The sequence below is a fragment of the Oryctolagus cuniculus genome, chromosome 13, assembly GCF_051225735.1.
Source record: "Oryctolagus cuniculus isolate XC-2025 breed Fujian yellow rabbit chromosome 13, ASM5122573v1, whole genome shotgun sequence".
In the NCBI taxonomy this organism is placed as follows: domain Eukaryota; kingdom Metazoa; phylum Chordata; class Mammalia; order Lagomorpha; family Leporidae; genus Oryctolagus; species Oryctolagus cuniculus.
Genome location: NC_142879.1, coordinates 45,066,838 through 45,080,477, shown reverse-complemented (window position 1 = coordinate 45,080,477; position 13,640 = coordinate 45,066,838). Strand labels below are relative to the sequence as shown.

Here is a 13,640-nt window from a genome sequence, read left to right as displayed (position 1 = left end):
TTGTCATTACTTATCCAAAAGCTCTAACTGGGTCTTGTTTTTTTAACAGCTCGAATTTGTATTTGAGTGCCTGAAGGGATGTAATAGGCAAATAGAAAGGACATGATATAAGAATAAACAAAGTGCTCGCTTCGGCAGCACATATACTAAAATTGGAAGAATAAACAAAAATTAAAAGACTGCACATAAAAAATATTAAACTTGTGTTAAAAAAAAAAACAATCGCTCTGACAAGAAAAGAAGTGCCAAAGAAAATAAATATATTTTTCTCCAAATGAATTGCTAAATTTTCTGGAGGTTCACAAGATTAGCAAGGGAAACAATCACACATTTCTCTACAAATGTAAGATTATGTCAAAGTATTGGAATTTTTTGAGGAGCTATGAAGAGCAAAGGATAGTTAACACCAAGAGTGCAGGTATATAAATAGCTGAGTGGAAAGCAAATAATTTATTCTCTACCATCCAATATGCAGCCAGCAGCTACACAAGACTACTTTAATATAAATTAATTAAAATTAAATTAAAATCCAGTACTTCAGTTATACTTGCCTTATTTCAAGTGTTCAATATCCCGATGTGGCCAGTGGCTACCATTGTAGCTTCCTGAAAGCCAGTGTCCCATTTGGGCACTCCGCTTGGTTTCTATTCAGACCATTCACTTTTCTATCACTTGCCAATCAAATAAAAGTTTCTGCTTCTTTGCAAATTGTTTCCCTGGCTTTTTATTTCTATACTGAGCTGAGGCAAAGAACCCACAAAACTCACTGGTTACAGATGGGAGAGTGGTTGCAGGAGTGAGTTTTCTTGTTGATATCAACCCCTGTTGATACTCAGATGATACTCTGAGTTTTCATTATAGGTAAAACCAAGTTAGTTGTCCTGAATCTCTTTATATGAAATATATGAAACTTGTATATCTTAAATAAAATTAAACAAAACAAATAGAACAGCACCAAGTTAGTTGTTCTAGCACTCCCACCCTTCCTCTTCTTTTCTTATTTTTCTGTTAATTTTTACAATGACATACTTTCAAGTTACTTTATAATCACAAGCTTAAACATCCACTAAATAAATAATTCAACAAATAGTAAGTAGAAAACCACTTTTCCTCAAGAGTATAGGCAAAGGTTATCAACAATAATCAAAACTCAAAATGTCAATTTTCTCATATATGTTTTTGTATTCTATATATTAGTGACTACAAATCAGGGAAAACATATTTATCTGTTTGGGTCTGGCTTATTTCACTAAACAAAATTGTCTCCAACTGCATCCATTTTGTTGCAAAATATAGGATTTTATTCTTTTTTTATGGCTATGTAGTATTCTATTGTGTGTATATACCACAATTTCTTTATCCAGTCATCAGTTGATGGACATCTGGGTTGATTCTATGTCTTAACTATTGTGAGGGTGTTTTTTTTTTTATTTTTATTTTTTGACAGAGTGGACAGTGAGAGAGAGAGACAGAGAGAAAGGTCTTCCTTTTTCTGTTGGTTCACCCCCTAATGGCTATTGTGAGTTTTTTAAAAGACTGAGAGAGAAAGGTCTTCCTTCCACTGGTTCAGTCTCAAATGGCCGCTACGGCCAGTGCTGCGCTGATCCGAAGCCAGGAGCCAGGTGCTTCTTCCTGGTCTCCCATGTGGGTGCAGGTATCCAAGCACTTGGGCCATCCTCCACTTCTCCTGGGCCACAGCAGAGAGTTGGACTGGAAGAGGAGCAACCAGGACTGGAACCTGATGCACACATGGGATGCCGGCACCACAGGCAAAGGGTTAACCAAGTGAGCCACAGCGCCAGCCCCTCAAATATATCTTAAGTTATCTGCATGTTACAAAAGTATAAATCACTGCACTCAAAACATTTGCAAATAACCAAGTGATTTTAAATACCAATATTATCTGCTTCATAATACATTGTGCTTCCTATGTGCAATGCATGATGCTAGAGGATGCTAGGGACAGAGGTCATGGAGAAGGAGTAAGCGCTATCAGTGACACACAATGGTTTCTCCACTCAGGGCAAATTGGGCCTGAGATGGGCCACGTAAAAAGAAGACGTAGACAATTGCTCTCCTCAAATTTATATACTCTACACTAATAAAATATGCTAATCTAAATTTAGCAGTGGAAGATAAATTCACTATTGAAAGATAAAATAAACTTATGATTTAAAAAAATGTTTTTTACCTGAAATATCTTCAGACCATCTGGTATTAATACATCTACTTTCACCCATTTGCTGTGAGTTGATGTGTTGTATGTCCAAAATATTTCTTCTTCCTTTGATGAAAAGAAAGATATGACTCATTCCCCAAATTCTAATCTCCCATTTAATTACATTGCTCTATTAATTCCATTTTAGTAGGATTATCTAGATGTATGATCATCAGTACCAGGAAATCTGAAGTATTGGCTGTGAGAATGAAGATCCAAATAATACTTTTAAAGAGGAAAAAATAAGAAAACAAACTATGTCTATTTAGTAAAGCTGTTTTTTCTTAATTCATAAATTAAGATACAGCAAAAATTTGAATAGACTGTTAAATAAAGTACTATGCCACAAAAATAAAACTCTAAATAAAAATTGATAATACCAGTTATTTAATGTTGATGCCAATATCATTTTTTATATTTTACAAAATGGATGATGCTTTATAAAGAAGAGAAATAAGAGACAAATGTTAAATATAAGGGTAAAAATTGTATCAGATGCAATGTCTGTGCAATGTCAATTTCTATTAAATATTTTTCCCACAGAAAAATTCAAAGGAAACAATTATTTTCTGGTAATATATTCCTACAGTTGAACTCTGCTAGTCACTCTATCAAAAGCCATTTTTATAAGTTCTAGAGCATGCTACATATGTTCCTGTATAATGATAATTTTTCCACATACAAAATGCATACAAAACTGTTACAGCACACTAAAACACTCAATTAACATCCATAATATATTCCAGAAATGTGTCTGTATTATTGTTGTTTATGGTTTTTGACCATGCTTTTGTGCTCTGAAATAATCCTACTGTTTCTTTAATTTCATCAAACATTCAACTTAAATTGATATTTCCATGGAAAAGCTAGACCCATGGTTCATACTATTTACCTATAGGATACAGTGACTTTTCGTGTAGCCATATATTAAACATGTAGAGAATGTTTATGCACGCTGAGAATGCATAAATGTTTCAGGCTGACCTCGGAAACTGGCTCTATGTCTGCTTTCTAGTCTGAGATACAAGCAGCTTTGGAAGGTGACATGCAGCTGTAATTCAAAAAACACATGACACAAATTTTCACTCTTCTAAGTATTTATCTCCTCCCTCAGCTCTGCTTATTTCATTGGTTTACAAGTTTTTCTAAAAATGAATCAATTTTCAATTTAGTCTTATATGCCTCTGCTGCCTGATTCCTACTCCTAATTTCTAAGTCCTAAATATTTCAGAAGTTTAAATCGATTAGTGTTCTTCATCATCATTACAATGTCTATTAGATGAACAAAAATGCAGCTGAAGTTTCCATGTCACATCAAGAATGAATTAGTTATGAAAAAGTGAGAAATGAACTAAATTTTCTTACAATTGTATCCTGCACAACTCCAGTTACTAAGCATCAAGACATTCTTGTTTTGCACATACTTTTACTGACACAACTTGGCAAACTGCATTCATCACCTCCCCCCTACGCATTTCATGAAAATTGAGAACTTGCGCTTCTGTCACAGTTAACTACTTGATTTTCCTCTGTTCTATCTGTAAAGGAATGCATTTAAATTTTCCTGAAAAGTGAACAGAGATCTTTCCAAAGTAAAATGTCTTTCCATTCATTAATATAATGGTGTCCTGTTCATAAAATACATATTTTTCTATCAAATTTTCCTGTCTGATGACACAAGCAATTATAAAGGAACTATATGAAATCAACTTGTATTTTATTTCTGTTCATATGCTTATATTCTTATTTAACAGATGTTAATGTAAAAAGTAAACCCTTGTCCAGAAAAATATTTCAATTGATATTCTAGTTTTCTATCATCTTAAAAATCATTGAATAAAAATGTAAAAACGTTTTTGCTCCCCAGATTAGAATCAATAATGCAGACTTAGGGTCAGAGTTATGTAACAGTAGATTAAGCCACCACCTGTGATGTCAGCATTGCATATGAGTACTCGTTCATAACCTGGCTGTTCTGCTTCTAATCCAGCTGCATTCTGGGAAAACAAGACAGTCCAAGTGCTTGGACCCTGCCACCAACATGGGAGACCCAGATGGAGTTCCAGGCTCTTGGTTTCCATGTACTTTCTACATCTCAAGTTCTAATGTCTTCTGGAAATAACAAAACACCTTTACCATTCTTTCTGGATTTTTCTTGGTTTACCTCTTCAAATTTATAAGGATTTATATGAAGGTACTTCAACAGGTCTGTAGAAAATGGAATTCGCTGATACATTTATTTGGTGGCAAGAAAATTTTAGAATCCAAGCATACAAGGGCTCTTCAAAAAGTTTACAAAAAATGCAATTATGAAAAAACTATCCATCTATTACAATAGTTTCTGCACCAAAATAAACATTTTAATTCCATTTTCCACAAACCTTTCCAACTGCCCTGTGGATATGAATAAGAACAGCACTCTATTCATGGAAGATGCAAATGAGCATCTTCATCAAGGGCTAATTTTTTAAAATTTTGGAGTATGCTTTAACTTTGTGGCAAAATATCAATCTGCAGCTTAAATATATTTTGATGAAAAATTTTCATCAGTGTGTTTTATGTACAGTGGATAGAAAACAGAATGTCAGAAAAGACAACATTGTTTGCCTAACACAAGCTAATATATAAAACACCAGCCAACATTCTCAAAATTGTACATCCATTTTGGTTTGGGTTAATACACTGCAACAGTTCTCCAGCATTATCCTCTTTTTTTAGAAACTCCTAATAAATATGTTATTAGTCTATGGTGTTGTATCTAAGACTATTTGTTTTCTCTATTTTCTTATACCACCCCCAAAGCCACCAGAAGAGTACTACTACTCATTTTCATTACATCATAATGGTATTCCACATACATTAAAAATTCTAAAATTCATCAGTTATTTTCATGGCAGACTAGAATAATCTTTTGGATTATAACATATGCATGAGTATTTCACAAAGTTCTTGGAAATTCTAATTAAAAGGTAAACTTTATTCTGACTTTTGACTTCCATGCATTGTTTTTTATAACAAATTTTCATAAATTTTTAAAGGAAATTTTAAAGATTTATTGTTTATTTCTTTGAAAGGCAGAGTTATAGAGAGAGAAGGAGAGGCAGAGAGAGAGAGAGAGGGAGAAAGAGAGAGAGATCTTCCATCTGCTGGTTCAATCCCCAAATGGCTTCAAAGCTGGGGCTGGGACAGGCCAAAAGTAGGAGCCTGGAGTTTCTTCCAGGTCTCTCATATGGGTGCAGGGGCCTAAGCACTTCTGCCATCTTCCACTGCCTTCCCAGGCAAATTAGCAGGGAGCTGGATCAAAAGTGGAGCACCCAGGTCTTGAACTTGCTGCCATATGGGATGCCAGAATTGCAGGTGGAGTCTTAACCTGCCACACTATAACACTGGCCCCTTTCATGAACTTTTTGAATAACTTTTATATGCATGGATTTCCAGAAAGTTTTGCATCAAAATGAATTTATATTTGACCTTTTATTTTTCATGAACTTTCTAAAGTATCCTTGTATCAGTGATTTTCCACTGAAATTTATCTTAAACACTCATTAAACACCAATATGGACACTCATTAATTACTTGCCTCATAAAGCACAGTCTTGTAGGACCATATTCTAAGGCATATTTAGCTAAATTATTTCAGAGCCTTTTTCACTATGTGTTAGCTGAAAGAGGAAACTGAAAATTATAGATCATTTCCTCATATGAAGTTGCATGCTTGGTTTATTTGGCAAAAGTGATAATAACTGGAAAATTATAGAGGCATGAATAGTAAAATGCATCTGTATAAAGTTTAACTTTTTATAAGGGGTCAAGACTTGCTCCATGAATGTGGAAAGTTTGTAGTGCTACAGGAAAGGTAGGAAGGAGCTTTCTGCAATCCCAGGCCTGAGCCCTTACCATGCTGCACGAAAGGTACCAACATATGTAAGGCAATGGATTCCCAAATAATATTTCAAAGATGTCACAAAAATTTAACACAGCTACAGAATGCTAGATATAGGACCTCTTCAAGTAACAAAGGACACTGTATTAAGTTCTCCAATGAGAGTAATTATCCAACTTTTTGCTTCAGATCCCATAAATGTCCCAGGAAAAAAGGAGTGGAAGAAAGACTAGATATGATGAAAATAGTGCAATAAAGATAGAATGAGAAATGATGTGATAGAACCAGGAAGAAAAACGTTTCCTCTTGAATTTCCAAGTATCTTGGTAATGAGCATTCTGATTTCTGAGGATAAATTATGATAGCACTTCAAACTTCAGAAGAATACAAACCAGGACAGAATGTTATTGACAGATGCTTATTGGCACCCAATAAGTGCAGATGATATAAAAAAAAAAAACTTTTGTTGAAAATGAATCTGGCTGTTGTGATGTAGAAGTTTCAACTTGATTTAGTCAAACCATTCTGAGCCCAAAAAACTGACCTGTATACTTTTGCTGCCACCTTCTGCTCCCATGTCAGAATCCCTGTACTTATTGCCAAATGAGACTGCTCTTTACTCCTATGACATCTTTATTTCCATCTATAAATAAAATCTTCTTCACAGTAGAAATTCCCAGTGTCTCTGGTATTTTCCCATTTGTAGACAGTTTTTTCAGCTGCTAGATTAAAAATACCTAAGGTGGTTTTAGCACTAGCACAACCATCACAACATTCACTCTACCTGCTGTGTCATTTTATAAGCAAATGCTCAGTTTGCTTTTAATCAGTAATTACCAGTCTTTAAAAACTGTCACATGGTCTACCTGAATGAGTATTTTCCATCATATTTGCAGTTTTAATGGTATATATAGGTTTAAAATTCAAAATAGATCATATAAGAGTTTCAATACAGAGCTAAAATTATAGAATGCTAGACATGTCATTTTATTAGACTTCCAGTTTCTTTAATGTAGTTCCATCAATAGGAAATATATATAATTATATATAATATATAATACTGTGAAAATCACCCTACTGATTTTTGTAAATGTTAGTGTGTCCTAAACTGTTTTCTTAATAGTTCTTTTCAAAAGTATACTGATGGAGTCAGTGTTGCAGAGTAGCTGGCTTAGCTACTGCCTGCAATGCCAGCATCTCACATGGGTGCCAGTTCAAGTCCTGGCTGCTCCACTTCCAATCCAGCTCCGTGCTAACATGCCTGGGAAAGACTCGGAGGATGGCCCAAGTGCTAGGCCCCTGCATCCATGTGGGAGACCTGAAAAAGCTCCTAGCTCCTGTCTTCAGCCTTGCCCCACTCTCTGCCACTGCCACCATTTGGGGAGTGAATTAGAAAATAGCAAATCTCTCTCTCCCTGTCTCTACCTCTTTCTATATATAACTCTGCCTTTAAAATAAATAAACAAATCTTTAAATATAAATAAAATATAATCAATAAAATCAAGTTAAGGACACATAAAGCACACACACAACTGAGAAATACCTATAGAAATGTCAAGTTGTCAGGAATACAAATTTCGCTTTTTTTTGACAGGCAGAGTTAGTGAGAGAGAGAAAGAGAGACAGAGAGAAAAGTCTTCCTTCCATTGGTTCACCCCCCAAATGGCTACCACAGCTGGCGCACTGTGCCAATCCGAATACAGGAGCCAGGTGCTTCCTCCTGGTCTCCCAGGCAGGTGCAGGGCCCAAGCACTTGGGCCATCCTCCACTGCCCTCCAGGGCCACAGCAGAGAGCTAGACTGGAAGAGGAGCAACTGGGACAGAATCTGGTGCCCCAACTGGGACTAGAACCCGAGGTGCCAGCGCCGCAGGCGGAGGATTAGCCAAGTGAGCCACAGTGCCAGCCTAGGAATACAAATTTCATTTTTCAATGAATCTGAGACTATTGCAAATTTGTTCTTACCTTATTATTGTACAGTCTAACTCTCAAGATGCTATTTTCCATGGCGTAATAGAATTGAAGGTGGCAGCTCTTGCCCAAGCAATGACACACAGAGCTGTTTAAATAAGCCTTGCTGTTTAATTGGCTAAGAGTAAAAGCATGCTTAGCCCCAACATACACATAATATCCTAAAAAAGAAAAGAAAAGCAACTCAGGAAAACAATTGTCATTTTCTTTCTGAACAAAATTCTATTTCTGAAAATTTCAAAACCTAGCATGAAATATAAATATTTTATTTAAAAACATATGAAGTTCTAAAATGATTATGTCAAGTATAAATACTAGGTTTTCATTTTCATGTGTGAATCAGAAGTCAATCTTTCTCTTTTTTTGCTTTTTCAAAATTTTATTTAAGTTATACTATTTTCATGTATTTCATATATATCAATTTAGGAACATAGTGATACTTCTCTCTCTAAACTCCCTCCCACCCATGATACAACCCTTCTTCTTCCACTCTCCCATTCCCACTCTAAATTTTTACAAAGATCTATTATCAGTATTTTTAATAGTCATAAAGTTAACCCTAAGTAAGAAAAAGAGTCCAACAAATAGTATGAAGAAGAAAACACTGTTCCTCAACAGAAGAGGCAAGGGCTGAAAACAACAAATTTCAAAATGTCCTATCCATTCCAATACATCACATTTTAAGTACTCTATTAGTTATCTTAGATCTGGGAAGACATGTGATATCTGTCTTTTGGGGACTGGCTTATTTCACCAAAACATAATGATTTCCAGTTGTGTCCATTTTGTTGCAAAAGACAGGATTTAATTTTTTACAGCTGAATAGTACTCCATAGTGTATATATACCATAATTTCTTTATCCAGTCAACAGTTGATGAACATCTGGGTTGATTCCATATTTTAGCTATTGTGAATTGTGCTGCAATGAACATGGCAGTACAAATGTAACTCTTTCAGATGCTGATTTCTTTTGGTTTGAGTAAATTCCCAGAAGTGGGATGGCTGGATCATATGGTAAGTCTATATTAGATTTCTGAGGTATCCCCATATTGTCTTCAACAGTGGCTGTACCAGTTTACATTCCCAGCAACAGTGGATTAGGGTACCCTTTTCCCCAAATCCTCGTCAGCATTTGTTTTTTGTTGTTGTTGTTGATTTCTGCATGAGAGCCATTCAAACTGGAGTAAAGTGAAATTTCATTGGGTTCAATTTGCATTTCCCTGAAGGCTGGTGATCCTGAGCATTTTTGCAAGTATCTGTTGGCCATTTGAATTTTCTCTCTTGAAAAAATTCAAGACCATTGCCCATTTCTTAAATGGATTGCTTGTTTTGTTGTTGTAGAATTTCTTGAGCTCTTTAGAGATTCTAGATGCTAACTGTTTATGGGTTGCGTAGTTTGAAAATATTTTCTCCCATTCTGTCAGTTGCCTCTGCACTTTCATGAGTGTTTCTTTTGCAGTGCAGAAGCTTCTCACCTTTATATAATCCCATTTGTCGATTTTGGCTTTGATTGTGCATCTGGGGTCTTTTCCATGAAGTCTTTACATATGTCAATGTTGCAGGGTTTCCCCAATGTTATCTAGCAGTTTAATGGTATTGGTTTGTAGATTTAGTTCTTTGATCTATTTTGAGTGGATTTTTGTGTAAGGTGTAAGGTAGGGTTCTATTCATACTTTGGCATGTGGAGATCCAGTTTCCCCAGCATCATTTGTTGAAGAGACTGTCCTTGCTCCAGGTATTGATATTAGGTCCTTTGTCAAAGATAAGTTAGTTGTAGATGTGTGAGTTGATTTCTGGAGTTCTATTCTGTTCCATTTTTCTATCCATCTGTTTTTGTGACAGAAGAGGCTGTTTTGATTATAACTGAAATCTTTCTTTAATCAAGAATTTCTGGGGGCAGTACTGTTGCATAGCCAGTAAAGCCTCTGCCTTCAGTACCAGCATCCCATATGGGCACCGGTTCAAGTCCTGCCTGCTCCAATTCTGATCCAGTTCTCTACTATGGCCTCGGAAAGCAGTGAAAGATGGGTCAAGTCCTTGGGCCCCTGCACCCACATGGGAGACCCAGAAGAAGCTCCTGGCTTCAGATCAGTGCAACTCCAGTTGTTGCAGCCATCTGAGGAGTGAATCAGAAGGTGGAAGACTCTCTCTCTCTTTTTCTCTCTCTCTCTCTTCATTTCTCTCTGCCTGTGCCTCACTGTAACTCTGCTTTTCAAGTAAATAAATCCTTTTTAAAAAAAATTCTTCCTGGGGCCGGCGCTGTGGCTCGCTTGGCTGATCCTCCGCCTGTGGCATCGGCATCCCATATGGGCACTGGGTTCTTGTCCTGGTCACTCCTCTTCCAGTCCAGCTCTCTGCTGTGGCCTGGGAGGGCAATGGAGGATGGCCCAGGCACTTGGGCCCTTGCACCTGCATGGGAGACGGGGTGGGGCTTTGGATCAGCGCAGCACTGGCCGTGGCAGCCATTTGCGGGGTGAACCAACGGAAGGAAGACCTTTCTCTCTGTCTCTTTCTCTCTCACTGAATATAACTCTGCCTGTCAAATAAATTATAAAAAAATGCTTCCTGTTTCTCCCTAGTGAAATACTTCATTTCTGTGTAAGTTAATAAATATTATTGCAAACTCTAGAACCATAAATGTAATTGAAACTTATTTCCAGGAAAAATTGGGTTTTAATCAACATAGCACTGGAAGTTTACACTTTCCCTCTGATCTGCATATAAAGAAATGATAACTGAAATAAAAACATTTTTTAGAAAGCAGACAGAGAAAGGACAAAGACAAGATAAAACACCTCAGAGTATGTTTTATCAGAAACAGGTTATGGTAGTTTGGATTCTGACTCTGACCAATTTACATGTTTGACAAAAGAGGAAAACAGTTAAACTCTCCCAGTGAAGGTAAAAACTTTGGATAGGGAACTATGCTTATAAAATTAGGACAGAAAGTACAGCAACATCCACTGTTTTGGGCTATGGCAAAATGATAAGATTTCACCATGAAATATGAAACCCTGAACTATACTGTTATACAGATAAGGTTTAGGGGAGTTAAGTAATGCCACACAAAATCATTTAACAAGGCGGGGTAAGAACAGAAAATGAGAGCAGGAAAGAGTGGAGGGAGGTGGGAAGAGAACAAATCTCACTGAAAAAGAGTCTCTGAAGTTCCTAGTTTTTTGCACCATCATAAAGGGAGCTCAGAAGTTGTCAATCTTATCCTTTCAATAAGTAAAAAAGCTGAACAAACTGAAAATTAACAACTTTTCACAGACCGTGGGAGAACTGAGGTCACAGTTCAAAAGCACTACCCCAGGATTAGGGAGTCTGGAAGACACAGAAAACCACAATTCACCAGAGCAAAAAGTCCAGAGCACAGATCTCTGTGGAAGCGAGTCCTGAGCAGGAAAATCTAAAATGAATCTGGTATGAGTAAGTCTGACAGTAAAAAAAATCAGAATATTTCAACGTGTAGCTAAGATAGAGGAAATCAGCCATTCTGCCTGGACTATTCTGACATTATAAATAAGCTCTGAACTCAAAATAAACTAGGTCTCCACTACCTAAATGACCAGAGTTTTACTATAGTCTAACTGTCTGGGGGAAAAGGAACTACCCAACTTCAATCAGCTCTAGCCTTCTACATGGCAGTAGCAGACAGGCAGAGGAACAGCCAGAATTCAACTCTTTGTAGTCTTCCTGTCCTGACTGAGGTCTGACAGAGGAGAGTGGTAGCAAGAAGCACTTTTGAAGGTCACAGAATAGGTGCAGGGTCACCAATAAACTGAGACCTAATTAGAGGATAATACAGTGTCTCCCCTCCCTTCAAAATATGTTACCACATCAACAGGACTTCTGTATAATAAGCAAAATAGTACAAAAAGAGTTACCAATCTCAGACCCTACTGAAGAAGAGGTCTCTAAGAGACAAGGACTCCACACTGAACAAAATGTTAGCCTCAGACACTTACAGCCACAGCAAACAGTGAACACAGTAAACCACTGATGGATAAACATAAGTGCTCACACTATTTACATGAATTCCTTTTACATGGTGCATCATGTCTGACTTTCAACAACAACAACAACAAAAAATATAGAACATACTGAAAAGAAAACAACACAGTTTAAAAAGAAAAAGCATCAGAACCAAGGCCAAATTTAAAACAACTATGATTAATATGTTAAGGACTTGAATGGAAAATGTAAACAACTGAAAAAAATAAAAATGATGTAGGCAATGAGACAGAAGTCCTGAGAAGGAATCAAAAAACTTAATATAACTATTACAACCATTTTAACAGAAAGGATGTCTTTGATGGGCTCATTAGTAGACTGAAGGGTTTCTTAGGATGTGAGGGAATGTTTAATAGAACTTCCAAAATCAAAAAAAAAAAAAAAAGAAAAGAAAACAAACAATGGGATGAAATGGAACAGAATAGTCAACCACTGTGGGGAAACTGCAACAGGTGCTCTATCCATGTAATGAAAGTTAAAGGGAAAGGAAAAGGAAAAGAAAGCAGCAGAAGCAATATTTGAAACAATGTTCCCAAATAATGGTAGACATAAAATCACAGATCCAGGAAGTCCAGAAAATATCAAGTAGGATAAATTCCAAAAGCAAACAGGAAATAGACAAGAAATAACAAATAAGCATATTATATTCAGACCGCAGAAAATCAAAGAAAAAGCGAACATCTTAAAAAGTCCACTGGGGAAAAAATGCCCTTACCTATGAAAGAGCAAAGATAAAAACAGCATTTATCTTCTTGGAAAACATTCAAGCAAAAGTGGAATGAAGTAATTTCAAGTTTTGAGAAACAAAATGTGGAAATCTGTATCCTATAAAATAATCTTGAAATATTAAGACCTCCTAAAAATTAAAAGAATTTTTTGCCATATACCTGCTTTGCAAGAAATGAAAATATTTAGAAAGAAGGAAAATGATATAGGTCAGAAACTTGGATTTACATAAAAAAAGGAAGAGCATTAGAGAAGAACTACTGAAAGCACAACAAAAATTTATTTTTCTTATAAATTGATCTAACCAATAGCAGTTTATTCAAGAGAATCACAGTAACAATAGACATAATCAATGATACCAGGGAAAGGAGGGAGGAATTATGAAAATTGTAGTATAGGGTACTTCCAATGATAAAGAATATAGAAATATTTGAAGTGAGTTTGATTAGTTGTAAATATAAATTATAAACTCTAGACCTATAGCTACAAAAATTTTTAAAAAGAAGTACAATGATATACTAAAAAGGAGACAAAATGAAATCACATAAAATCTACAAGTAAAATCATAAAAGGGAGAGCAGATGTTTAGCCTAGTGGCTAGACACATGGATCCCACATCAGAGACTGTGAATTCAATACCCAGTTTCCGGACTCTAGCTTCCTGCCAGTATAGATCCTAAAAAGTAGCTGTGATTAGATGTTGCCACTCACAATGGAGACCTGGACAGAGTTCCTGGCACCTGTATCCAGCTTCAGTTTAACCCTAGCTCCTGGGGGAATTTTCAGGGGTACCAGCTGATGGGAGCTCATTGTCTGTCTCTGTATG

General features: G+C 36.2%; 1 protein-coding gene across 1 annotated transcript in view; it reads right to left on the bottom strand.

The window, feature by feature from the left end:
- Positions 1-13,640, bottom strand: part of MALRD1 (MAM and LDL receptor class A domain containing 1) — a 407,814-nt gene that overhangs the window by 326,745 nt on the left and 67,429 nt on the right. Inside the window, exons 8-9 of the mRNA XM_008268638.5 lie at positions 8,065-8,231; positions 2,192-2,284 (exon numbers count right to left, since the gene is read on the bottom strand). Coding sequence (XP_008266860.4) covers positions 2,192-2,284; positions 8,065-8,231 — 260 coding nt within the window. The remainder of the gene's footprint in view (positions 1-2,191; positions 2,285-8,064; positions 8,232-13,640) is intronic.